The sequence below is a fragment of the Echinops telfairi genome, unplaced genomic scaffold (genome assembly GCF_000313985.2).
Source record: "Echinops telfairi isolate 266 unplaced genomic scaffold, ASM31398v2 ScPeMD7_3;HRSCAF=10, whole genome shotgun sequence".
Taxonomy (NCBI): Eukaryota; Metazoa; Chordata; class Mammalia; order Afrosoricida; family Tenrecidae; genus Echinops; species Echinops telfairi.
Window position 1 is genome coordinate 64,708,007 of NW_022103899.1, and position 27,220 is coordinate 64,735,226.

At 55.7% G+C, this 27,220-nt stretch overlaps 1 protein-coding gene across 1 annotated transcript in view; it reads left to right on the forward strand.

Moving 5' to 3' along the window:
• Window positions 1-27,220, forward strand: part of FARP2 (FERM, ARH/RhoGEF and pleckstrin domain protein 2) — a 62,707-nt gene that overhangs the window by 28,250 nt on the left and 7,237 nt on the right. The window contains exons 2-16 of the mRNA XM_030886936.2: window positions 698-740; window positions 2,097-2,175; window positions 4,382-4,479; window positions 5,688-5,802; window positions 6,500-6,647; window positions 8,776-8,871; window positions 11,442-11,605; window positions 11,927-11,995; window positions 12,353-12,410; window positions 14,772-15,009; window positions 23,289-23,467; window positions 25,474-25,563; window positions 25,811-25,944; window positions 26,251-26,335; window positions 26,695-26,932. Coding sequence (XP_030742796.2) covers window positions 698-740; window positions 2,097-2,175; window positions 4,382-4,479; window positions 5,688-5,802; window positions 6,500-6,647; window positions 8,776-8,871; window positions 11,442-11,605; window positions 11,927-11,995; window positions 12,353-12,410; window positions 14,772-15,009; window positions 23,289-23,467; window positions 25,474-25,563; window positions 25,811-25,944; window positions 26,251-26,335; window positions 26,695-26,932 — 1,834 coding nt within the window. The remainder of the gene's footprint in view (window positions 1-697; window positions 741-2,096; window positions 2,176-4,381; window positions 4,480-5,687; window positions 5,803-6,499; window positions 6,648-8,775; window positions 8,872-11,441; window positions 11,606-11,926; window positions 11,996-12,352; window positions 12,411-14,771; window positions 15,010-23,288; window positions 23,468-25,473; window positions 25,564-25,810; window positions 25,945-26,250; window positions 26,336-26,694; window positions 26,933-27,220) is intronic.

The following is a 27,220-nucleotide window of genomic DNA, read 5'->3' on the forward strand; positions in this document are numbered from 1 at the left end:
CCCTACAGGACAGGCTAGAACTGCCCCTGTGGGTTTCCGAGACTGCCACTCTTTACAGAAGTAGAAAGCCCCATCTTTTCCCCACGGAGTGGCTGATGGTTTCAAACTACTGACCTTGAGGTTAGCAGCCCAATGCATACCAGGGCCCCCTGACAGTCAAAGATAACATGGAAGCAGTTAATTTATAGATGTAGACAATCTATTTGCCTTTCTCTAAGCTTGAGCTCACATCCTGCCTGGATCTGTCCATCCATAAGCACCTGTGCCTGCGCCTGCGTGGCCCTTGCTGAGTGGGCTCTGACAGACCAGTGCGCCTGCATGCTGCTTCCTGTGGGGGCTCTGACAGACTGCTGCACTAGGCGCTGCTTCTTGACTCAGGGTGAGCTGCAGTGAGCAGGAGCTGTACAAAGGGTGGAGCATGCATGTTCACAGCTCTGAGTGTGTGTGCAGCACCCCTCTGCGGGAGCCGCTCGTCACCCATCAAGTGCTTGAGGGACTGTGGGTGAGTGCACACCCAGGCCCTGTGGCATTAGGATGTCACCTCTTCCCAGGGTCAGGGCGCGCCCACCTTCCATCCCCCCAGTTCCTCCCCCACCCCACCCCCAACACACACACTGAGTATTTCTCCGATGCTGGGATAGTTGTGTGTTAAGATGCTAATTAAGGGGGGTTTAACACACTTCATCTCTTTCCCTAGATCTGGCTCGAACCTATGAAGCCCATCGTTAGGCAAGTCCGACGTGAGTACTCTTTTCTGCAAGGGTCTGTTCACTTTTGCCATGGCATCCTGTGCGCTGAGCTCCAGGGCACCCTGACGTTCACTGAACCACCTACGTCCCGGGAATCTGGCCACGCTTGACTATCTCATTTTGAACTATGAGAGGAGGAACCCAAACCAAATCCACCACCATCAAGTCCGTCCCAGCTCCCCGCAGCCCTGGCTGTGCAGCGCAGGTAGCACTGCTCCTCCAGATTCCCGAGGCAGGACCTTTGCTGGAGCAAAGCTAGTGGGTTTGCACCTCCGGCCTTGCAATTAGCTGCCTCGGTGCTTAACCTACAGTGCTACCAGGGCTCCTTACGACAGGAAAAGGGCAGTAAATTGACCTCATGTGGTCCTACTACTGCCCGGATGCTGCTCAGTATCAGCATAATATTTCCTTCTCCCAAAAGTAGTTGTTGTTTTTCTTAAGGTTATGAAAAGCCACTGAGATTTCTCTTTAGAGTAACAGTGTTCATGAAATAGTTCATTCACACAGTTCAGTAGTTGCACATAGAATTGTGAATATACCTGTATTTATTATTATCTGTTACACTTTTCCCTCCTGTTTCATGTTATTCATTTACTTTTTTAAATATTCTGTTACATTTTTAAATGAAGACCTATAGAAATGTTTCTTAGTCTCTCTACAAGGGGCTGGACTGAGGGGAAAGGCGGCTGTGTACAGGATGGTTGTGCAGTGATAAAAGCAGGGCCAGTTCAGGTGCCACACGCAATACTTCCCTTCTCTTTTGTGAAAGTGAAATACCAAGACTGCTAAAATGCTGTGTTCAGTGCGGCTAATGAATCTTAGGGCTTTTCTTTATAAACCCTTTATATTTATTATTTTTTAATCCAAAATTATGAGCACAGGGCAGTTTGAAGGCAGCGAGGTGCTCTGTGGGAACGTGGCCGCATTTGTGAGCCCTCGAGTGAGCTCTGGGTTGGAGGTCATGATAGTGTCTCCATGTCTGTCCATCAGCTGTAGCGACTGTGCCACAGGGAGAGAGCCTCTGTCAGCCCCGTGAACTTTCTGCTCTAAAAAGAAGGATTTGGGAATATGGACAGCATATATTTGACATTTTTAGTGTTCCATCTTCTACTTGTTTTTTAGGGTTTTCTAAATGACAGTGTGTGCTTAATACAGAAGGTCACATTTTCTCTTTGCTGTGATTGGTTACCTAGGACTGACCATCTCACGCTTAGGAAACACCTTAACATTTCATTTGGCAAGATTTTCTTGAAAAGTCCATTAAAGCCCCAGCTCAGGTACACTGTAATATGTGGAGTGCATATCAAGATCGACTATTTGTGAAGTTGACCTTTTTGGTTGTTTTAGGCCCAAAGAACACCTTGCTACGCCTAGCTGTGAAGTTCTTCCCGCCCGACCCAGGCCAGTTGCAAGAAGAGTACACAAGGTAGGGAGCACTTCCAAGCTGGGGTGGGCATGCTCAGGGGTCTGGTCGCCCCTTTGGCCGCTGAAGGGCCACAGGCTTGGCTGCCCAAGTGCTCACAGTGTGCTTATTGAGGGAATGGATGAGCCTCGTGTGCACGTAGGAAAGGGACTAGACAATTGGGAGTTAGAAGAAACATTTTGGCTATTGAGTCTTACACAAAACCAAGTGCAAGTACGATGTAGAAGAAAGGTTTGTGGTACAGATTTGAGACTGACACCTGGAATGCTAGGGTAGTAGTGCTGAGCGGACGGTCTCCAGGTGAACGCAGACCACTTCACTCTCGTCCAGCTCTTGGCACCTGTGGGGCTATGTTTACTTCTTTATCAGCGAAACATACTCGGTGGTAAGAAGGACCAAGTATATCTTTTCTCAGGAAGATTGACTATTTACATACCCTTGCATGTATCCATTTGATAGTAAGAATAAAATTGCAAGAGGGGAGAAGGGTGCACTGGAACTGATTGTGATGACGTGTATAGAACTCTTTTTAGAAGTGGCTTAACTATCCAAGTGTGAGATATGTGAATTTCATATCAATAAAGCTTTTTTTTTTTAAAGAAACAATTAAAGCAGCTACCCAAAAGCCAAGGTAAGGAATAAGATAGTGACAGCTGTGGCGTTGCGCCTTGCTGGCTGGAACGTCTCCAGACCTGGCCCCTAGAAGCCTCGGAGCTGCTCTGAAAGGTCAAAGGTATCTATCTGCAGCTTGTTTAAGCCCCAGAGCCCCAGGTGTCACTAGAGGGGGTGTAGCTGTCACAGCAGCTTGGCTTCTTCTGGCAGGCAAGGGAGATCTGGTGCTCAGGTGCCAGGTAGGCTGGTTGGGGAGCTCAGCGTGTCCTCCTAGGCAGGTATGGTTGCTTAGGAAAAAATTTGTTTGAAAGGAATAACTCTCAACTGTTTGCCTGGGAAATGATGGAACCAGGGGTGTCATTCAACCCAAGGTCCTGGTTTCAAGCCTAAGGACTAGTTCTGGGGAGTCAGATTTATAGTGACATATAAACACACACACACACACACTTTTGTGTTGGGGCATCTGTTGTCACGAAAAACTACATATTTGCGGTAAAAATGAAACGCTGTGAGCAGTGGAAGTTCCCTTCTCTGTCTGCACACAGACCCTGACAGCCGGAGCATCTCTCCAGATGGACCCACCACAGTGTTCATGCGGGCACTGGGCTCTACAGAAAGCTCTGTTTCACAGAACGGTGCCTGACTCTCTCTCTGAGCCACAGAGATGGAGGTCTTTTTTCTCCCCTGCTTAGAAACATGTCATGGACACCTTTCTATATTAATATCTATGGCTGCCCTGTAATTTATTTAATCGTTCTCGTGTCAGTGCTCATTAGAGTACTTCTCCCTTCTCTGTCATAATGGTGCAGTGCATGTTCTTGTCCACATACCTTCCTGAACTTAGGGAGGTCTTTGTGTAGGCAAGTGTCGTCCAGTTCAGCCAGCAAGTTGCAGTGCATGCCCCTGGTTCAGTGTAAGAGGATGTCTTATATCAGTGGTTCTCCACCCTCCTGATGTCGCAGCCCTCATGTTGTGGTGACCCCCCAACCATAAAACTATTTTTGTTGCTACTTCATCACTATAATTTTGCTATTGTTATGAATTGGGTGACCCCTGTGAAAGGGTCATTTGACCCCCAAAGGGGTCGCAACCCACAGATTGAGAACCACTGTCTTAGAAGGTTAGCCTCCTTGAACATCGGGGAGAGCAGGAGTCTGTCCATCTTCCGAGCTTCAAGGCCAGAGCCTCCTGCATAGACTCAGTCAGCGTTGACTCACTGACAGAGTGAGTGTGCAGATGCTTGTTCTCAGGCTGTGTCTCTGGTTCCTGGTGCCTCTCCAGGGCCACGTCCTAGCCCTCCACAGCCACACTTCACACTATGTCATTGCTTGGTGCTTCTGCCGTTTCTGACAAAATTGTGTGACCATAGTAGTCAGTTGATGAGCTGGCTCCTCGAAGGTGTGGCTGCGGCCCACGTCATGTTAGGGGTGCCTGGCACCTCACTATGTGCTCCATCTGACTGGACTGGCAACTGACCTTTGGACAAAAGGCCTTTGTGACTGTGTTCAGGCCTTCATGTGGCCTGGCCACCATCTTTCCCTGCTCTTGAACACTCAGCCTGGCGCTGACCTCTGGCATGCTCCCTGCCTCTTTCCAGGTACCTGTTTGCCCTACAGCTCAAGAGGGACTTGGTGGAGCGACAGCTGACCTGCAGCGACACCACTGCGGCTCTCCTGGCATCCCACCTCCTGCAGTGTCAGTATCTCTTGCACATGGCAATGGCAGGGCTGGCAGAGCGGGGCTTCCACACAGGCATTTCTGAGGAGTCTCCTCGGCATGGGGCTCCTCCTGGCTCATGGTCTCCACGAGGCCAAAGCCTGCAGCCCGATGCCTTGTGTGGGGGACTGGTGTGTGCTGAGGGTGGGTTTCCTGTCAGTCCACCTGCTGTCTCTGAGCAGACCCAATGGGACTCTGTAGCCCCATGAGAGGCCTCCTTAGGAGAGCTGGCCCCTTTGTCCTGGAAGGAGAGGGAACCTGGCCCTCTGTGTCCCACACAGAGTGAGTCACCCAAACAAGCTGGCAGGAGAGGAAGCAGCCACCTGCTCTGGGCTGGGAGTGCAGAAGTGCAGGATAGGGTGCCATGCTCAGGGGGCTGTGGGAATTGAGGTACACCCACTTCTTCATAGGCTCGTCCTACTAGGTGGGACTTGCTCACACACTCGGGCTTTCTCTCACTTGGTCCAAGTGTCCCAGGTGGACGGCAGCTCTGCAGGGCCCTTCTATAGCACTGGTTGGGTGATACCCGGGGAAGGGTCATTGGAGTAGGGTACTGTCGTGGGACGTGATGTCATAGCACGTTGTCCAGCTGTAACCTTCTCCTTCGTGCTGCTTGAGTTGAAGGAAGCAGAGACAGAGCGGCTCCAGGACCCCTATCCTCTGCTGTCACTAACTGGGGAGAAGCTGGGACGCCCAGGTCCAGGCAGGGAGCCACTGATGACCCCACATGAGGAGCAGCAGGGCTCACAGGCAGGCAGCTCAGGGGGCTCCAAGCCACCCCACCTCTGTGGACTGAAGAAGGTTCCAGAACAAAAATGAAGTGCATTTCTGGCATTGCTGAGCTTCACTGCTACTTGCACGACACTTGCAGCCACAGCAGTCAGGAACAGTGTTATACAGAAATGTGTGGGACCCTGAAAGACAAGCTGACTTCAGTGATGGACGTAACAGGCACCGGCACCCAGGTGGAGAGTGTGCTGAGAGTCAGCAAAGCCCTCACCACCGGCCTGCCTATGGCCATGAGTTGGTATTTAGAAAAATAAATGGCTAGATTTTAGGTTTTTAGGTATATGTGTTTTACCGTCCACCGTTCACCGGGCTGGTGGTCTCACTTTCTCTGAGCCCCTTGCTCATGCAGTCGGCTGTCTGGTGCTGGAGCATAGAGTCACTGGCTTTGTTCACCGCAGCGGAAATCGGGGACTATGATGAGACGCTGGACCGAGAGCACCTCAAAGTCAATGAGTACCTGCCTGACCAGGCGCTCTCTCTGGAGAAGGTGCTGGAATTCCACCAGCAACACACGTGAGTCTCTTGGGTCACTGCCCGCGTGGGTGGCACATTGGCCCAGGGGGCAGCAGCTCGGAGATCGGGCTGAGGGTACGTCCTGCCCCCTGCCCCCTTAGCCCCACTCTAGGCAAGACCCTCCTGTACATCCACAGACCCTTTGCTCACCAGCTCAAGACGGTGAGTTGTTCTTCAGAACGTACTCTGTGTTGCAGACGTAGCCCCATGATGGTAACCGTTTGGAAGAAACACTCCTGTTGGCGTTAGCAGTGTCCACTTATGTTGAGAGCTGCCTTTCCCAGGGGCAGCTGAGCTCTGTCTGGACGGCAGAGGAGGACCCTCAATGGGAGGGGCTGGGGCAGGTAGAAGAGACCCATAGGTGCCGAGGAGGCAGTGTGGGACCCACGTGCTTGTAACCGTGTTCTTACCCAGGTGCTTGGGGAGAGGTAGGCTTGTTGTATACGGCGAAGCTCTCCTAAGACATGCTGCTCCCTACACCCCCCTGCCAATGCCCTCATCCCAGCTGAGGGTCAGCATCTCTGGTCTTTTGTTTAAGAAAGAGTGTGTGGAAGTGCACTTAAACTTAAGGATAGTGAACTAGTGACCCTCGGCAGACCCAGTGCCTTCTCTGCTGGGGCTGAGCCATCACGTCCGTCAGTGTCCCATCTGACTTTGGGGAGAAGCTTCTGAGACAAGTCTGTGCTGTTTGTTGCAGGGGCCAGACACCAGCCGAGTCGGACTTCCAAGTGCTGGAGATTGCGCGTAAGCTGGACATGTATGGCGTCCGGTTTCACGTGGCTTCTGACCGGGAGGGAACCGAGATTAACCTGGCCGTTTCCCACAGGGGTGTCCTTGTGTTCCAGGTAGGCTGGCTGGCTGCCTGCCATGCCAGGGTGGGGGTGTTGCAAGATGCGCTCTGCAGTCCCTCCTCGGGGTCTGCAGATAGAAAAGTTGATAAGTGTTCATCCTCATGAGCAAGATCTTGGGCCTGGAGGTAGAATTTACATGTCTCTGATCCATGTCTCACTCGGCAGTGTTGCATCCCCGCTTCAGCCTGAGTAACCATCATTGCCGTCACAGAGCCCCCAGCCCCAGGACTACCCACCCAAACCACCTATTAGCAGCCGTCTCCTCTACACACATACACCCCCCCCTTCCCTCTGCAACCCTTGTGCTCTCTCTGATTGGACTTGCTGTCAGTGGAGCCTGCACTATTGGCCCCTCTGTCGGCGCCGTGCCCTGGCCGTGCCCGTGCTGTGGGTGCGTCAGTGCTCCCTCTAGTTGCCGACTGCCTCTGAAGCAGCATGAAGCATCGTGCTCCCCATCTCAGGTCTGCAGGACAGAGTAAATGGCCATGCTGGGGAAGAAGATTAGATGTTAGAAACCTGTTTCATTTACAACAGTTTTACACGTCCAGCAAAATTGGCAAAATAGTGCAGAGGACTCCAGCTTACCCTTCACCCACAGACCAGTCTGCTGCCAGCAGTTGCCCAGGGATACTGTTTACAGCAATAGGTCTGGTCTAGGTCTGGCACTGGCCGAGGTCATGAGTCCTCGTAGCCTCCCCTGGTCTGGGATGGCCCTTCTTCCTTCCCTGGGCTCCCTTGGAAGATGGTGGGCTGCTGGAGTGGGTGGTCCAGCCCTTCCTCAGGAGTAGCCAGTCAGCTAGCTCCATGGCAGGTACGGCTCTGATGACACTGCTGTGGGGCTTCAGTCAGATGCAGAAGAGGCTGCTCTGCCTAAAGGCTGGAGCTGATAATTTTTCTTCTCTCAATCAGCATGGTCTTTGCCAGGCTCTTATCCCCCGTGATCTTTGTTCCTTTTCATTTGTGAGTACTCAAGGAGACACACGAGGAGCCCTGGTGCTATGGTGGTTACGCCCTGGGCTGCGATCCACATGGTCGGCAGTTCAAAACCACCAGCAGCTTTGAGGGAGAAAGACTGGGCTTTCTACTCCCCGCCAACAGTTAGAGCCTCGGAAACCCACAGCGGGGCGCTGTGAGTCAACACTGGCTTGATGGCAGCAAGTTTGATTTTGTTTTGTTTTTTTGTGGGGAGGCATCTCCCCTTGCAGGCCTGTTTCTGTCACTGTGAACAGGCAGCCATTTGACATCACGTTCTCGTTCCAGGAATGCTCATCCAGGTGAAAACGGGCTCCTTATTCTCAACTCTGGAGCCCTGGTAGCATAGTGATTATATGTGGGCCCACTGACAGCAGGATCAGCAGTTTGAAAGCACCAGCCACACCGAGGAACAAAGACTAGGCTTCTACAATCTCAGAAAGCCACGGGGCCAGTTCTACCTTGTCCTATAGGGTCTCTATGAATCAGCACCAACTCAATGTCAGCAAGTTTTCATTTTCACCTTGATGTTGTCCCAGATGTGGCCAATGAGAGTGTCTTCAAGGCAGTTCCTGTGTCATGTTGGCTGTGCCCCACACTCTAAGTTCTTACTTACTTTGTTCTATGGCAAGAGATATGCCAGGCTCATCTTGTCCTCTGCCTGCTCTGCACCACAGTTCACCGTCTCTCAAGAGAGCAGGCACCTATCTAGAAGCCAGTCTGCAAGTCGATGCCTGCTTACCCTCCACATGTCTCTGTCTACTTACTGAAATTATGAGTGCATGCACCCCCACACCTCTCTCTCTCCCTCCACTGAAACCATAGTGCACACCAAGGTCTCCCATGCCCAGCCTGCCTGACCAGCCCCTGCTCTGCTCAGCCTCCCTTGTCTGCAAGTGTGGCCCAGACAGACTGTTCACGTTGGCCCTGGTCTGCCTGATCTGTAAAGAGCCTTATCACGGAAATTGCTGTAGCTTCTCTACATGTATGTGCTAGAACATGTTAGTCTGTGTTTATGTCATAAACCCTAGTAGAGGCTGACCTCACCATCAGGATGAGATTTAAGTGCGATAGCTTCCAGGAGGTCAGGTGTGTGCTGTGGAGATTAAGATTACATGAATGCTATGAAATGCTTGCTCTTCCATTTCAGGGCACCACCAAAATTAATACTTTCAATTGGTCCAAAGTCCGTAAACTAAGCTTTAAGCGGAAAAGATTTCTTATTAAACTCCACCCAGAAGTCCATGTAAGTATTACTTTTGTGTACTTTTTAAATCGTTAGGAAATTTATTCTGCTAGAATATGGAATGATTGATTCACCTCCTAAATCAATCCAAGGGCAAATCAAGTCAAAACCAGAGCTGAACAGGCAGGATTTGAAATTTGAGTCTTGAAGGAACCTGGGCCCCCTAGCCAGCTGTAGCCTTGTCCAACAGTCTTGGGGTTTGGGCTCGGGCAGTCTGGGAAGGGTGGCATGTGCCACAGCCCCAGGTGGACTGGGCTGGTTTTAGGCCACAGAGCTCCTGTGTGAGCTCTTCTCAGCGGTTTGGGGGCAACCCCCCATCGTCTCATGACTGAGACTGAGAAACCGGCCTTTGAACAGCCTTCCCTCAGGAGAGCTTCATGGTCAGGAATGATGAGAACAGAGCTCTCTGTTGGTGATGCGGTAGTTAAGTGCTTTGCTGCTAGCCAAAGACTCAGTAGTAGTTCAGACCCCCCAGCACCCTGGGGGAAAAGCTGTGGTCATCTGCTTCCATAAGCCGACAGACAGCCTTGGAACCCCATGGGGCCATCCTGCACTGCCCTCTGGGGTTGTTACGCCCTAGCATCACCTCAAAGGCAGCATGCTTTCTTGGGAGATTGAGTCTTTGAGTGACACAGGTGCTCAAGCCTTCAACTCAGCCTGTAGTCAGCCCGAGGCCCCTCCCCCCACACCACCACCACCACCACCGTTTCTCAGAAGATAGGCCTGGTGATCTGATTCAGAAGCCACAGCCACAGCCTTGAACCCTTTTGAGGCAACTGCACCGGCACACACGGGTCACCAGGGTCAGAAGAGACTCAGCAGCAGCTAAGCACCACCAATGCGGACTGATCCTGAGTGGGATCGTGCAGGAGAGAGCAGTGGTAATACAGGGGGAGTTTGGTGCAACGTGGAGAGATGGAAACAGGTGTGTCTGACCATGGGGAACCCCATACCTCACTCTCCTAGCCTGCCAGCACACTTTACAGAGAGTGGGAGAAGCAGGCCGGCCTGCACTGAACAGAAGTCTGTCCTGTGTCAGCCCGCCACACCTAGAGCCTGAGAGCAGGCAGCTACAGGGCTTTGCTGCAGAGGCTCCTTGGTGCCAGTCCTGTGGGCTTCGTCCTGTGCTGGGCTGTGAGCTGAGCGTCTGTGTGCTTACTGCTCGAACGCCTGGCTTACTGTTGACTGTTAACAGCATCTGTTCTCTGGAAAAAGGAAGGGATACCAAATAACCAAATGATAGCTACAAAACAAGTGAAAGCCTGCTTTTTTCCCTGCAAGTTATTCTGAAAGTGAGGAGGAGCAGCTGCGCATTGGCTAGCATTGGCTAGTGTGCGTTCTCAGAGCTGGCTCTGCGTCTGTGCTCAACCAAGTGACATTTGATACCCTTAGTAGTTAGATTATCAGGAAGAAATGTGGAGACACAGTGTCACCAACCTTCTGGAAGGTCACTGGTGACCAGCATCAGAGGGCTTCACAGTGTGCCTTGTCGGGTCCAGAGTACCATTTCCAGGACTTCACGCGAGGACCAGTGTCCACCGAGAGATGGGCCGGCCGCCCTGGCTTCTTCATGGTGACACTTGTGAGCTTAGACACCTAAATCCCCCAGATGCTCTGCGAGTCCAGACAGCATCCACGCTCCAGCCATGTGGCCTGCACAGCTTGTTTTTAAATAGCAGCTTTCCTTTTAATGTAGGAATTTTATTATTGTGGTGGAAAGGCCAGCCCCCCACAACTAATCACGGGTTCCATGAGCGCAATTGTACGGTTAATATACATAAAGATTATAGTAAAGTCCTAGAGAGCATGAGAAATAAAAGAGAGATTGAAAAATACAGGAGTCAGACACATTTTGTGGTAGCATGCTCATCTCAGCCCTGCTTGGTGGTCCTCGTAGAGAGAGGTGGGGAGGAAGGAGGACAAGGGGTATGGGAACAATGGAGTGAGGACTCGGGGAGAGAGGGAGCCGATGAGAGGCCAAGAGGTACCTTTATTGCTAACCAAGGCTTATATACCTTTGGGGGGGCATGCAAGCCCCCTAATTACAGGTAAAGACATACATCACAGGAAGGGGTTGTACTATAGATGATACAGCAATGAGGGGACAATCTAGGGACATACATGCAGTAAGAAGAGAAGGGGTTGGAGGTACACATGTGACAAGATGGGCGGGTCCTAGATTCAGGATGGCAGCCTAACTTTGGATGTCACTGAGCTGGTTTGACCCATTCTGTGGATCTCCATAGGAACCATTATCTGTAGGGTGTAAACCCCACCTACAGGGACCAGACTAATGACCACAAGCCTTTAGGGAGAAGTAGCCCATTGTCCTTAACAGCAGTAGGGCCCAGACAGTAGTCTGGCAACTGACTGCCTTCAGGGAGGTAACTTGACAATCATTTACCATTAGCTGCAAGCAGTGTCCTAAGTCTACCATATATTGGGGGGAGACGACTTGGGAGAAATCTTTCTGTTTCCCACATATTATATGAACTATTTTCTAAACTTACTTACTCTTGTCCAGTACTTTATTCTTGAATGAACTCCATAACCCCTGCATTTCTTTCTAGGGGCCTTACCAGGACACTTTAGAGTTTCTGTTGCGCAGCAGAGATGAATGTAAGACTTTCTGGAAGATTTGTGTGGAGCACCACACCTTTTTTAGGCTTTTTGATCAACCTAAGCCGAAAGCTAAAGCGGTCCTCTTCAGCCGCGGCTCCTCCTTCAGATACAGGTAGGCTGGCTTCCAGCTGTTGCTGATGAGGTGGAGGAAGGAGGGCTATCCCCTGCTGCAGGAGACTTCATCTGTCACACAGCTACTGTACAGTGTCGTAACTGAAGACTAAACGAGTTAGTGAGAAATTGGTTTCCTAAAGGCTTACTTACATGAACCAGCCTGGTTCTGCTTGTCCAGACTATGCAAGGGGGCAGCATGCGTGCACACACACGCATGTATCTGTCCATGCAAGAAATTAATTAATTAATCAATTAGTTAATTAATTAATGCATGGATTACTGTTTTCTCTTTTTAAAAAATCTGAATCTTTATCCACAGTGGCAGAACTCAAAAACAGCTAGTAGACTATGTGAAAGACAGCGGGAAAAAGAAAATCCCCTATGAAAGGTGAGCTCTGTCTGGGGTCTTAAAGTACAGTATATGTTTTTTAAATGCGCATTCAATGGTTTTCACCGCGACTAAGTGTCTTGCATACATATGTATTTGACCCTTGAGTGGTGTTTATTTGTGAGTTGAGTGGATTTGCAGCATCTTTCCAGACATGACTTTGGGGTCTGAGAGCATCTGCCTAACTTAGTCTGTGCCAGGTTTTGTGGCAGGGCCCAGCTCTCCTTGGTGTGACGACCCCCTGTGGCCTGCCTGTATCAGGGGAGTGGCTCACCCCTGCCTGGCCCCATGTGCACCTGTCTCTTTCGCAGCAGCAGGGCTTTCATCCAACAGCTCACGGCCTGTTCTCCCTTGCAGAAGGCACAGCAAGACACGGATGTCCGTTCGAGCTCTGACTGTGGACGTGCCCAAGCAGGTCAGTCCTTTTCTGGTGAGATGCACCCACTGAGGGCAGTGTCCTCTCGGGGACCCTATGACGGCAGAGCTTGGTCGTTAACAGAGTCGTCTTCCCTCCATATCAGTGTTGGCTTTTCTTCCTTATTGTCTTTCCATTCATTTGTTGAGAGGTAACCGCTCAGAGTTTTTCTTTCAACCTTTTTGTTTTCCTTCTCAATTAGCTACACTCTTTTGAAAACAATCTGGCAATGTTCTCACACATCAAACAGACAAGCAAACCCATTGCCACTAAGTTGATTCTGAGTCATAGCAACCCCCTAGGAGGCATGGAGCTCCGTGATCTTGTGGCAGTAACAGCCCGTCGCCCTCCCACAGAGCAGTTCTGGGTTCAGACCACTGTGCCAGCAGGGCTCCTGAATGCGGTTAGTCACATCTGTCAATGCAGCAACCCTGTTTCTGGGCCTCTGTTGTGAGGACGGAGTCCCAGACAAGGAGCACCCTGGCACCGTGGCGTGTGAGTCAGTATTACTTGTTATTGACGCAAAACTTTGCAGCCACTGTCCATGTGAGGTGGTCCGGCACTGGGGTCTGTCTTATCTCGTAAATGACAACTGAGCCTGTGTGGGAGGACATGAGTGACCCAGGGGAATGTCCCAAATGTGGTATTCAGTGAAGACAACAGGTCACGCAGCAGCTGTGGGTAGTAGGATCCTTGTTTGATTTTGAAATCCAAGGGCGGGACATGGGAGAAAGGCTGGAGGAATAAACTCCTGGAGGGACACTCTGCACGGCTCTGCTCCCAGTGCTGGCATGTGGGTGGCAGCTATTTTCCTGTTTCCATTATCCTACAGTGAGCACATACTGCTTTCTGTGCCCAGAGCAACAGCTGAGTGACTGCTACTCTTATAACCGCTGAGGTCTTGGTAAATGCCCCCCTAGGAAGGGTTCACATAGCTAAGCTGTCTCCACTGTGTGGAATTCTCGGGAACCAGGAAAGCACCACGCAGTAGAAACGAGCCAGCTGGTGCTGTGGGTTAGGCTCTGGACTACTCACCCCAAGGTTGTCTGTGCCGTCTCGGAAACCCACAGGGACGTTCTTACTCAGTCCTATTACAGGGTTACTACAGAGGAGGACTCTCGATGAGATGGATTGACAGTGGCTGCGTCAGTGGGCCTGGCATAGGAATAGTTGTGAGGGAGGCCCGGAACGTGCAGTGTTTCCTTCTGTTGTACTTGGGGACGCCCGGGTCGGAGCCAATGTGCCGGTTCCTGACAGCCGCGGAGGGTTGCCATGAGTCAGCGCCAACTCCATGGCAGTGAGTTGGGTTTTGTCAAGGGTGTGCATTAACTAGACCAAGTCTTGCTCTCATGTTGAGGGTAAAAAGCAGGAGCGAATTATATTTACGTGTGCCTGCGACGAGTACAGCGCTGTGAAAGCAACAGCACACACAATTCACAGAAAAGCGGCTGGCAGGAACATACCAGAAAGTCCTGCAGCACAGAGACTTTACATTTCTAGTCTACTCCAGTGGCACTCCTTTCTGTGCCCTTGTTTGGCCCTAGATCATTGATTGCTTCTTCCCAAAGTCCAAATTGGTTGGCACGGTGTGACTAGTCTAGCAGTGACACACAGCTCCCAGGTATCGCACAGGGTGTTCTCAAAGCCACAAGAGATACGATTGTGGGTAAATGACTAAGAAATGGTGATAAGATCAACCTTTGGACAGAGATTGATCTGAGGTTGTGGAGTTTGCTTCTAGGTAAGGGACTCTGCCTTTGCTGTGGGTGCACAGCCCAGTGCACAGGGCAGTGTTTGGCTCCAGTGTTTAGTTTCAGCCCCCTCACTGGTGTTGTGTGTGTGTGTGTGTGTGTGTGTGTGTGTGTGTGTGTGTGTGTACGTGGGCCTTTCCAGCCGCATGGCACGCCGTGACCAGGGAAGACTTAGCTGTGAACAAATGGGAGCACAAGGCATCGAGAGCCCCCAGACAGCAAGGCAGGCAGCTCTGCCCTCAGCTGCCTCTCATCTATTCTGCTCCCTGGGACCCTCCCCTCGTTCCTATTGGGGTTCTCAGTGCTCACCGCCTTCCTCAGACGCCGGGCACTGACGCAGGCCAGCTACAACTTGGAAAGGCCTGACTGCACTCATCCTCGAGCCCTGGGCCTCAGGGTGTGGTGGATGAAAAGACTGGCTCACTCTCTAGCTGTGTCCTGGGGTGCAGGTGTTTAGTTTGGGGGCGTCCCTGATGGGGCCCTGAGCGGTATCCAAGAGAGCAGTAGAGCTGGCGGGAGGCCTGTGATCGGAGCCATTGCAGACGAGGCTGGGCAGGACACTCCGTTTGGAGTTTTACGTGTTTGTTTTCTCTCCTGATTTGATCCCCAGAGCGTCTCATTCACGGAGGGCATCAGGACTCCTGTCTCCCCCTCTTCAGCACACGCCGCCTTCTGTTCTGTACCTGCCTCCCCTGGGGCCCCGGCGACAGGCTTGCTTGGTTCCAAGGACAGCAGCTGCTTCCTGACAGCCCCCCAGAGTGTGGCCACAGACAGGAACAGTGGTGCCTCGGATGGGAGCCCCGACACCACGTGGCCCCAGGGGCCGCCAGAACCCCAGGCCGGCCCAGGTGCTGGCTTCTCTCACCCCGCAGGTCTGCTGGGGGCCGGGAGCAGGACCTCTGACCCAGATGTAGGGAAGGCGGGCAGGGAGGGCACAGCTGGTGCCCGAGAGCGGGGTGAGGGAGGCCTTTCTAACGGGGAGTGCTGGCCCGGGCGGGTGGGCAGGCGGGGACCCCCTCTTTTCACATTGACAAACCCCCAGCTACAGGTGTCTGAGGAGTTCATAGACGACGACCCCGCAGAAATCTCCTTCTTTGCCGGAGGCTCTGAGGCATTTTCCTGCCCCTACGGCTCCCTGGCCCTGCAGGACGCCCAGGGACCCTCCCTGCTCCCGGGGACCCCGTCTCGGTGTGGCACAGGCCTGGGGTCCCTGCAGGGCAGCCCAGACAGGTACTCCACCGAGGCGGTGGACATGGACGTGGATGACGACGAGTCTGAATTTGAGGAGGAAGGTGGCTGTCTCGGCAGCACGCAGCCCTCGGACACCTGTGAGCTGTTTGAGGTCAAGGCCCAGGCCAGCCTGATGCAGAGCCTGCTGAGCGCCTCCTCGGAGACCAGCTCACTCCGCAACAACCGCTCCGAGAGCAGCTCACTCAGCAACGTGCCGCTGGCCGGTGGGCTGGCCGGGCAGTCGGGGGCCAGCTCCCTGGTGAACTTCCCTGCCTGCTCCGTCCGCTCCGAGTGCAGCTCCGCCTTCCAGTTCTCAGACATCCTGGACCAGCTGGAGCAGCTCAGCTACCCCCCCACAGCCACCGAGGCCTCCAGCGGCTCGGACACGGACTCGTGGGACTCAGAGGCCGAGGCACCCCTGGACGCCAGCCTCTTCTTCAGCAACCCTTTTGCACAGGCTCCCAGAGAGAGGCTCCCTTTGGATCTGCAGAATCACCTAAATGTCATGGCCTGGGACGAGCACGCAGATAAAACCCCCCACTGACCACTGCCAGGCCCCCAGCCACCCACCCACCCACTTGGCACTCAGGGCTCCTGGGTGGAGGTGTTGCAATAACACTATGTGGTTGGCTGGCTTGCCGGCTCCTCCCTGTGTCCTAACGGACAGACTGACTGTGTGTGTGTGTGCGTGCATGCGTGCATGTGAACTTTCACTGTGAATGGTAAGAATGCTCTGCTCTGAGTCTCCTGGGGAGTGCCCACAGTCCCCACCCCTGCACAGCTTCAGGAGTCCGCTCTGCAGAACACGGAGTTTGGCCCTCAGCCTCGGACCATGTCAGCCCTCAGAGCCCAAGCCCAGCAGAGCTCTCTGCCACTGCGGGGTCTCAGCGAGGCCCTGGTCTGCCTGTCCAAGGCTAACGGTGAGCTCCACTGGGTGGTAGAGAGGCAGCTGCAAAGAAGCAGCAAAGAGCTGGCCTCTGAGGTGATGTCAGGCCATGTGGGGCTGGAGCTCCCTAGGAGGAAGGAGCTGCCTCCAGACCAGCCAGTTGACCCCCTCAGGGCAGCCCATCGGGCCCTACGGGTAAGCAACCTGTAGCCTTGCTGAGTTGCCCAGCTTCTGACCATCTTGGAGATGTCCTATGTGTACCCTGATGGACAGCCTCATGCTGCCCCTCCCAAGGCCTTGCCCAGGACCCGCCATGACTCACTGTTGGAAGTCGAGCTCAGCTCTGACACGGGGCGGGCACTTCAGGAACAAGCACATGTGACATGCCCGGCCAGGAGCCCCTAGGCCAGTGCTTCCAAGAGGCCAGCAGGCAGGTGAGGCAGCTGGTGGAGTGCCGGGCCTTCGGTGCTGTTTCCCAGTCCTCGTGGGCCCTGTCGGCTGGGGCAAGGCCGCTGCAGAGGCTCTGGTTCCTCCCAGCACTCCACTCTTGCCCGGGCAGGCAGAGGGAGAGGTGTGACAGACAGATAGTTGGCCAGGGGGCATGAGGCTACAGTCAGCCAAGCTCCAGTGGGCATGGGACAGGCCCCCCAACTGATGTCCCCTCTGTTGCATCGTCACTCCTGAGCCGCAGTCTCTCATCCTTTGTCAGTCCAAAGGCTGAAGCTGGCAAAGCATCGCTTACTGTGGTCCGTCCCTTCTTGTCATGCTCGCCTCACCGCCGGCCGCTCACCCTCAGAAAGGGAGGCCAGTTAGCTCACCAGGCCCCGCTCCTCGTGGTTGCTCTGAGCGCTGGGCTGCAAGTCAGAGCGGTGAGCCAGCTCAGGGCAGGGGCGGGGGCTTTCCTGCTTCAGGAAGGAGGCAGGAGTGTCCTCTGCCTGGCTGCTCCTCCTCCTGGCTGTGTGTGTTGGTGATCTCATTCTCCAGAGGGGACTGAAGTTTCAGTGTGTGCGTTTTCAGAGGACATGCAGGAGGGGACGCCTGGGCGTTCGCTGCCGCCATGATGTTTGCCTCGCATGTCTGTCCTTCCTCCTCTCCTGTAGCTCCGGATCTAGAACTGAACCAACTGCTCCCTGCTCAGCACAGGCCTCTGAGCCGACAGTGCCCTCCTCATACCACCTCACCCTCACTTTCTCTCGGACGTGCCAGAGGGGCTGGTCACAGCCCTCTCCTCTACCTCCTGCTCCCACAGGAACCACAGGGCCTAGAGCTGTACAGAACGGGCAGCACACCCACCCACCCCGACCCCGCAGCCAGCACTCGGGCCACCATATAGGGTATCCGTGTGACCTGTGGATTCCGGGAAGATCCCTGGGGAGACCTGGATGCTATTCTTCAGTTCTAGCTTTTCCTCCACAGTAAAGCAGCTCACACTGTGGTCCGTTTGTGGCCTTCCCTGGAGTTGCTGCCCATGCCTCTGGCCAGTCCACCTGGGGGCAGTGTGGCCCTACTCAGACAGCCAAAGCAAACCCTCCTGTGAGTCCCGCTGTCTGGCAGTGGCCAGCTCTGGTCCGCGGTGGTGGAGACTAGACCGAGCAGCTCAGCAGGCTGGAGTGTGTCGTCCACTGTGACTGTCTCCTCAGCATTGGCCCAGGCTCCTGTGGAGTCCTGCTATTAAGGACACGCAGCCAGTTGGCAAGCATTGGAGGGTGATGAAGTGCAGGACCTATGTGCCAGGAGACACACTGAAGTGCCCGCTCTGCCCATCAGCAGCCGAGATAGGCCTACAGGCTGCCTGGGTCTCTGTGCCAATGCACAGGCTTCCCCACTTGTGTCCAGAGCCTGATGGTGGGGCCTCAACAGCTGCTGTGCCAGTACCTTGAGGAAAACCCTGGGGACCAGGAGGGGGCGTGTCCTCTGTCACTTCACACAGCCAAGTGCGTTGGTGCAGGTAGATGGAATGGGGACTGCCTGGGCAGCCTGAGGCCTTAAGACAGAACTAGCCCTCCTTCCACACAGCTTGGACAGTACCCTCTGCTCTTTGTAGAATGTTTACTTTTATTAGGGGTCAAGTCTATTTTTGTATTGGCTTTTCCAAAGCCCAGGTGTTTTATACATGCCAATCTATGCATACTTAGAAGCCTCACAGCAATGCAGCTACCCATGTGCTACTAACACTGCCCACGCCGACAACGGGAAACAGCATGTACTGGGTTCTTGAATGACTAGACATCAAAATGGGCCTTTCTGTGTGACATTTGATAAGCACGGAAGTAGATTAGGATGCCCCTCTGCAGTTACTGTGACTGATGGCCCCGGTGGGTGCTGGCATGTGGTGTCCCCCGGGGACTGTGCTCTGTCAGCCTGTGTCACGATGTGGTCGTGCAGTGAACTGCTGGCCTTGCTGGGTGCCAGTGAGCACCCGAATGGCTCCTGGAATGCTGAGGCAGAAACCCACCCCTGGGACACCTTCACACACTCACACACCTCCTTCACTCACCTACCGATAACTTTGCACACACACGCACACCATGATTACCACCTTCACACACACCCCACCTCGACACCTGCTTCATAGGTGGCAGAGCATCCGTGATCACGGTGTGTACACAGTCAGCCTGCTCTGCGTCAGCTCCTGCCCGGCGTTGGTCCCCCTCCTGCACCTGTCCTGTGCTCAGGTGCGTGACGAGGGTGCGTGGGGCTCCCTCTGCACCCGGAGCTCGTTCTGTCTGTAAGGGACATCGTCTCCGTCTGCCTTGTGGTACTGGTACATTTGTTTACTGTCCAAATGGCCATTTCTAAACCTGCAGATATGTACTAATATGAAATTTTTAAATTGTTTAATCAATAAAATAAGGAAATATTTACTACGAATTCAATAATGGGCTTTTAGCTTTCTTTCCCTCCACTTATTCGTAGTTTTGATTTAAGTGAGGTCAAGCTAATTTTGGCTGCAAGAACAGTCCCTGGAGCAGCTTCCTGTTCTTCCACAGCCCCACCGGCATGTCCTTCCTTCCAGGGACCAAGCCCCCACAGAACCTCTGGCCCCGAGCTCTGGCCTCACGCTGAGGGGGAGGTGGGTCTGTGGAAGGCTGGGAGCCAGGCACTGTCCTTTTTTCCTGGTCAGCTGTGGCCTGTAATATGCCAGGTTAGTCCACCCTTCCCTGGGGGCCTAGGGCCAGTCATGACATGGGCTGGCTCTCCTGCAGTGTGCAGCCTGGGGCCACTGCTTGCCATGTCAGGGTTGCTGACCGTGGGGCCCAACAGATAGCGCTGGTCTGGATTCTGAAGTGAGCCAGTGATGACTTCCTGTCCGGCCCAGCCAGCAGGAAGCTCGCTGTGTGATTGTGGGGATTGCCTTGACCGAGGCCTGGCCCCGGGCCTGAGATCACTTGTCTGCTGGACAGCGAGGGCCCCACTGCTGCCTCACAAAGCTGTTCCAGCCCTGCTGGCAGCTCTGGGCCTGATGCTCACCTGTGTGCAGGCGCACCTTACAGCCCACGAGGGAACAGAGGGGGCCCGTCCCTTCCTGGGTTCCAAGCTGACAGCGGACCAGAGCCCTGGACTTGAACCTGGCCTCCATACCTGGGAGGTGCTTTCTGGGCAGTTTTGATCCCAAGCCTCTCTCCTGGGTCTGTGACAGGTCCTGCTGAGCGCACGCCACGCTTGAGGGCTTCCGCTCTGCAGGGGGTCGCCGCCTTGCCCCCACCGTGCAGTGCTGAAGTTCCTTACCACACAGACACCGCCGCCGGGTGGCCCTGACTCTGCCTGCCCGTGAGCCCAGGGCCTGTGTGTGTGCCCCAGCAGTAACAGGTGCAGTGTGGTCCAGGCCGGCAGCCTGTTTGTCCCAGTAAATGGCCTCATTATTAAGTGCAGCCTGTGGAGTGCTGTCCCTGTCTGCATAGTCCCTACTGCAGGCGTGAGCCCTGCCAGCCCACAGTGAGGGTCGGAAGTGGAGCTGCTCTGGAGCCTCTGTGCCGAGCCAGTGCGATTACACGAGCCCACTTCTCTGTGCAGCCCAACTGCGTGCTTCCTCCTCTGGGGACCTCACCACCCTTGACCTTCCCCTTTCATCCTGAAGTGAACTTCAGCCTTGACATTGAGTTTGCCAATCAGCCTGTGGTTCCTCCTCCACTATCAGGCAGATGTTTGTGCAAGTTACTCATTACTGCTGGAGCAGAGGCCTGAGGTTTGAAAAAGCGATGGGCCGGGTCAAGCTTCCCTCAACATTGTAGTGCTTTCAAGGCCGCCCTAGAGGAGCGCGGGCCTCCTGCAGGGAAAGAAAGGTCTAGCTGGCCCACAGGGTAAGGTGGTGGTCACACCACTCCAGGCCTGAGACCCTCCCCCCACGGATGATCTTGGATCTGTGCTATGTCACAAAGTGTCTGACTCGTGACATCTTAGGACAGCAGACTGATTTAAAGAACGAAGCATTTAGTGAGAGTATGCGGTGCTGTAACATCCAAATAAACTGAGTTGACGAGCAAGCCTGTGGAGACATGGAATTGAAAGATGGAAATTAGGAATGTAAGTGGTGTTTCTCGGCATCTGCTCCGTGAAGTCCAAGGCGCTTTTGTGAGCGAAGACATCGGCCGTGAACCCCTCCCTACAGAAGCTCCCCCACCAGGCTGGTGATGCAGTCTGCTCTACTCGGCTCACTGAGGAAACTCGGGGTGACCTCTAAAGATTGTTTTGAGATGAGGAAACCGGAAGGAGCTCGATCAGGACTGTAAGCTGGACGCCTTGTGACTTCCCATGGACACCTTCACAAGATCACGTGTAGTGAAGGATGGACTGGGGGCAGGGGGGGAGGGGGGCGACAGAGCTATACCTCCCAGGCGTTGCTCTGCTAAAGCTTTAGCACACCTTCTTCAAAGGATGCGATCATCCTAAGTCAACAAGCAAAATGTCGTGAGCATTTCTTGACTGGTCTGGGGCCACTCCCCCTCTCGGCAGCCATGCCTTTGATAGGCTTTGTCTTCAGGAGCGACCGCCCGGAAAGCCAAGTCTCTTCTGCTCATGGTCTGCCTGGGCAACGCTCCAGACCTGGATCCCACAGGTGTGCGGTCCCTGGGGGAGTCTGTCTGCAGCTGCTCTGGGGCAACAGCTTTGACGCCCCTCTAGCAGGGAGTTTGCTCCGCTTGGCTTCTCCCGCCAGAATCATGGCACGGGGCCAGTTGAGTGCCAGTGGTGCAGGTTATTGTCTGTTATCGTCCCTTGTCTCTGGGGACACGGATGAGGTAGCCTCCTCACCGTCAGCATGGCCTGGCCCCCAAAGCGAGTTTTCTCTCTGTACACTGCTGGCTCTTTGGGGCAGCGTCCCCAGGCCTGTCTCAGGAAAGATCAGAATTTCACCAAGCTTCCCCAAACATTGGCGGTTCGTCTGGCTCCAATTGTAGTGGAATTCATGGGCCTCTTTTCAGTCTGCTACTTGTTCACCAGATCCTGTTCGGACATCACATCACATGTTAGTGTGAGTTTACATTGGGGCAAAAAGAGTTTTAAGCCATGCATCATTTTCCCAGAATGTGCATTTCCACGAAGGCGGGACAAGCAGTGAAGAGACCAGATGGCTGCTGGAACCAGGAGGTCTGTCCCGGGGGCGGTGCTGGCTGCCCTGCCGAGAGTTAGTCCCTGAACCGGCTGCTGTGGGGTGGTTTTCCCGACGTGAGCAAGGTTGCAGAGCCCCTCGTTGGGTGCCAAGAGGCAGTGAGCGCCAGCTCCTCCAGCCGAGCCGCCCACCACAAGCAAGACAGGTACATCTGAGGGGCAGCGGGAAGCGTGCAGTTCCAGCTCGTAGGGACGGGACTTGGAGAAGCAACCCAGAACCTTTCCCTATGGACACGCCTCTTCCTGGGACAGGAATGACCTGCGCTCTGGCAAGCACTCCCTTGGACCCACCCCCTGGCCCCTCGCTGCAAAGGAGAGGGTGGGAGGGTGTGGGTGGCAGTGAGTCTGTGCTAACTACAGATGCAACCAAACATCAGGGCCATGCCACCTTGGAGAGACTGCTCCCCAGCCCTGGAACATTCCAGAAGAGCATGCTGCCATCACCAGCCCTCAGAGCAACAGCTGTCGCTCATCCCAAGGAGGCTGGCCCTGGAGCCCCTCACCGTGCTGTGGCCTTCTTGGCACTCGGGACTTGTCAATGTGAAAAGGGACCCCTTCCCTGCCCGCCCTTCAGTGCAGCGTGGCGGCTAGCTCCGGGTCCAGGCCAGCCCACTGGGCTGCCCGAGCCATGGTGTGGCCTGCTCCTGGGCCCCCTGAGTGAGTTAGAGGTGATGGTTAGAAATGGGGGCGCCTTGTTCTAGTCCTGGGGACCCCTGGGCAGTTCCAACTCACATTCAAGTCGTGTTTAGACAGGAGTTAGACTTGTGCTATAAACCCTTAGAGATTGCCTTTACGCGTTGACAGGTAATAGCTTGTTTTCTCACAAGCGAGCGCTCTGGATAAAATAGAGATTTTTAAATCTCCAAAACAGCTAGGAGTATTTCTTTACTGGGCTAGAGTTCCCCTTTGGCCTCCGTACAATGGTGGCCATCCATGCAAGGCCTGTCTGGTCAGGACCAAGGTTATCTGAAGGTCAGAGCATGTGTTCTGTAGCCGAGGGCAAAGCATTAGTCAGGACGACTCAAGGACATGAGCACAGGGTCCTCGAGAGAGTAGCCACTGACCACCAGCCTATCCTGGGCCCAACCTCACACCACCTGTGTCTGCTGTAGAGCAGAGACGCCCCCGCAGAGTTCTGGGGAGTCCTGTTGCCACGTGCGGGCCCCACGAGGTCAGGTTTACCCGCAGCCACCCTGCCTCACGTCCGGTGTGAAACACCACGTGATCCAGGGTCCTAGATGAGCGTCTTGCAGGAACATCCCAGTGACAGGCGTTCTGGAACAGTCCGAGCTGAATCTGCATGCTCAGAGGTGACAGGTGAGCTGTCACGTGAGGTAGTCTAGGCAGGGTCATTGTGCACGGCCACCCTTAGCCCTTCTCACGCCCACCCCATTCCAATTGTAGGCTTCCCCACGCAGACGCCTCAGCCTTCCCCCTCCGCCCAGAAGAGCCCCCCGAGCTTGACCTCTGCGCTCCAGGTGACCCTGAGCCCCGGGGCGTGGAGCTCCTCCCCACTCCTGAGCCCCGTCCTCGGTGATGCGGGCAGAGCCAGGATGGACGACGATGATGAGCCCGCACATAAGGTGGGCACCCACCGGGAGACCCCTCCCAAGTGGGCGGGCACTGGGTGTGAGGGAGGAGGAAGCCGGTGTGGTGTAGGCCCTCACCGGTCACCTGGACAGCGCTGTGCAGGAGGGCCACAGGCCAGGACAAGTGAGGGGAAGGGTCAGAGTGCCCTGAGCAGCACAGCCGCCTGGGTGCATTGAGGGTCGTGAGCCACGCAGGCACTTCCTGGACTGTCTGGACATTTGGGGTTCCAAGTGGGGGCGGAACCTCTGCTCAACTGGCCTTCACATGGTGAGGGCAGGGCTCCCCGAGGCGCGGGTGGCCAGCCCTGGAGCAGTGCAGGAGTGCCCTGAGCATGGCCGTGGGTGGGGGCACCCCCTCCTGGCTGTACCCCTTGGGGAATGGACTGGCTGGGAAGGGCACGGTTGGCCCCTGGACGCTCTGGCCAGCGGCGAGATGGTTGGCGTGTGAACCTTCACTCCATGCTGTCTAGTCCTGTCACTTTGGTAACTGGACTGGAACTCAAGAGGAATTCTGTTTCCATGCCTGCCCCACCCCCGGCCATTTGTTACAAGAGGCAGGAGACTCCTCTGTGCCGTCCACTCAGGACGCTGGGCCAGCCAGGGGGCCACAGTGCTCTCCTGGGCAGCCGCTCAGCTGGGATCCTTAGAGCTGGCAGGACCAGGGCTTTGTCCCCTCTGCTCAGCCCTAGAGGCCCACAGCCCGTGCCCAGAGGCTGTCCCGATGGGTGGGCATCTGTACAGCACCCAAGGGTAGGGACTTGTGGGATGGCCACCACCCCGAGAGCCGTCCTGGGCCTGGGCCTCGTAGGGCAGGGTGGCAGCCACCCTCTGCATGGATGAACCCACCATGAGAGCCACAGTGGCAGCAGAGTCTCTGCCCAGGCCTCCGGCGTGTCTGGCCGTGCCTCCGTGGTCCCTAAGAGCCCCGGGGTGACTGACTGCGGCCTTCCCTCACCCCTTCCCCTTCTAATAGAGACTCGTGAGAACCAGCAACATCCGAAAGGTACACGACCCAGGTGGTGGTCTCCGCTTCAGTGGCCTGGGGGTCCATTCCCCCACCCTCCGGGTCCACCAGGCATGCTGGGGCTCCGCTGGGGGCAGTTTGCAGCCACGTCCCTTTGAGGTCACTCTGCATGGAGACCAGAGCGCCTGGCCCTTGCTGGGGGCTGGGGGCTGGGGGCTCGCTGGGCTGTGCTGGGCTGTGCTGGGCTTGGCTCTCACTCTCTTGAGAGCTTCATCTCTCCAGGACGGGGATCAAGCAAGAGCAACAAGTTCCAAGTCGGGAACAAGGCTCCCGGGCAGGCCAAGGTCTCCACCCTTAGGAGCTGAGCCAGCTCCTCGCTGAGCCCAGACCAGCAGCCCTGTCCCCATCATGGGGTGGGGGCTTCCCGAGCCTCAGAACAAAGAGGGCCGGAGCCCCCAGACCCAGGCCCCACCTGACCCATGTGGAGGCAACAGGACAGAACATCGCTGAGGTTTCCAGAACATGGACTTCAAAAGTCACTGTCCCAGCACGAAGGGCAGAGAGACAGCAGTCCCGGCTGGCTGGCTGGCGGCTGAGGCCTGTGCAGGTGGGGGCTGCTGAGGGAGGCTGGGGGCCAGCGCCTTCACAGAGCTGGGTTACTCAGGGTGCTGTGGCCCGTAGGCCGCTGGGGGGTCAGCCGTGGGCCTGGGAGCAGGGCAGGGGGCACCCATCAGGGTCACTGTTCACCTGTGTCTGACCCTCGAGGCAGGAACTGTAGATGCTGGAGTTGTTGCTGTCACCCACGCGGCACCCGGAGTCACAGTGATGTCTGTCTTGGTCACTTGGCAACTTCCGGGTCGGCTTGCTCACCCATGCCCCATGTGGACCACCCAGCAGGGACCTGGTCACAGGCCAGGAGCCCAGTCGGGAGGCCCTGCTGCCGAGAACTGTGTGGGCAGAGGGACACAGGCCCCTCTGGCCCCTCTGGCCAGCGGGTGGACACGCTGTGCCCCCAACCAGCATCTTTCTCCTCCAGCGCCTGCCCACAGACCACACCTATTTTATAGCAAAGGAGATGCTGAACACAGAGCGGACCTACCTGAAGGACCTGGAAGTCCTTACCGTGGTATGCAGCCCAGCCTCGTCACGGCTGTTCCTAGCGCGGCCCAGGCCCACCAGAGGCTGGCGCTCTGTCCAAGGAGGGGCCAGGCCTGGGCTGCGCTGTCTCTGCCCGTAGTGGGCCTGACCGGGGGGTGGGGGTGGGGGGTAGGAGGCGGAGTGGGGGTCTGTGTACGTCTGTCCCTGGGAGGTGCGGTCGGGTGCGTTCGGCCACGGCCCCCGGGAGGGCCCATATCAGCCTTCGGTCCCCACAGTGGTTCCGCAGCGCCGTGGTGAGGGCGGATGCCATGCCTGAGGGCCTGAGGACCCTGCTCTTCTCCAGCATCGACCCCGTGTATGAGCTGCACCGCGGTTTCCTGCGCAGGCTAGAGCAGAGGCTGGCCCTCTGGTAACGCCCCGCCCACGCGGGCAGCCCTCCCGGGATTTACATAGGTGTGGCCCCCCCCTCCTCAACCCCACCCCAGTAGACATCATCCTGAGCCCCACGGCTCGGGGCTCAGCTTGAGCGCACGGCCAGCTCTGTGTCCGTACCACTCTCTGCCTCCCGGTGGGGACCTGGCAGGGAGGAGCCTAGTGTGGAGGCCGAGGCAAGTCTGTCCTCTGTGACCCGGTCCCCTGACCCCCAGGGGCCAGCCACTTGCTGCACTGTGGCCCCCGACTCACCCTGATTGACCCTCTGTCTGGCTTTGCCCAGGGAGGGACCACCCTCAGGTACCCCCACACGTGGTGGCCCCCTCAGGATCGGGGACATCCTGCTCAGGAACATGCGGCAGCTACAGGTAGTCCACCTGTGTCCCACATCCCTGCCCAGCCTGTCCATGGGACCCTGCTCCCTGCCGGTGCTGGTGGGACTGGGACAGGGTGGGGTTACAGGTGCAGACCCTCAGTGTCAGAAGGCAGCAGGAGTTATTTCCCAGCTCTGAGACCTGGTCCAAGTACCCGGGTCCTCCTGCCACCACTCTGAGCCACAGTGCTCTGCCTGCCTGCGCTGGGCTCCGTCTGCCCCACCACTCAATTCTTGGGGCGCTGGAGGGCCCGTCATGTCCATTTCAGAGTCAGGAGCTTCTGCACCGTCCTGCCAGGTGCCAGGGCCAGGGGATGGCCTGGCTCACCAACCATAGTCCCTCGCACCCCTCAGGAATTCTCCGGCTGCTTCCAGAGGCATGCTGAGGTGCTGACCGCGCTGGACAAGGCCACCAGGCGCTCCAAGAAGCTGGAGGCCGTGTGCAAGGACTTCGAGCTGCAGAAAGTCTGCTACCTGCCGCTCAGCGCCTTCCTGCTCAAGCCCGCCCAGCGGCTGGTCCACTACCGCCTGCTGCTGACCCGGCTGTGCAGCCAGCTCCCACCTGGCCACCCCGACCTCCCGGACTGCCAAGGCGAGTGGACAGTTCACAGGGCCATCCTGGGAGACGTTGTGAGGGGGCAGCACTCTGGGCTTTTGCCCATCCCCGTGTCAGTGATGGTGTTCGTGGCTGGGACTCGGGCAGCTCCACCTGCAACTGGCAGACACAGCCTGGCTGCGCTGTCCTCACACTCGAGGGTCAGCCAGTGCTCCTGGCACTCATGCAACTGGCAGACACCGCCTGTCTGCGCTGTTCTCACACTCGAGGTCAGCCAGTGCTCCTGGCACTCATGCAACTGGCAGACACCGCCTGGCTGCGCTG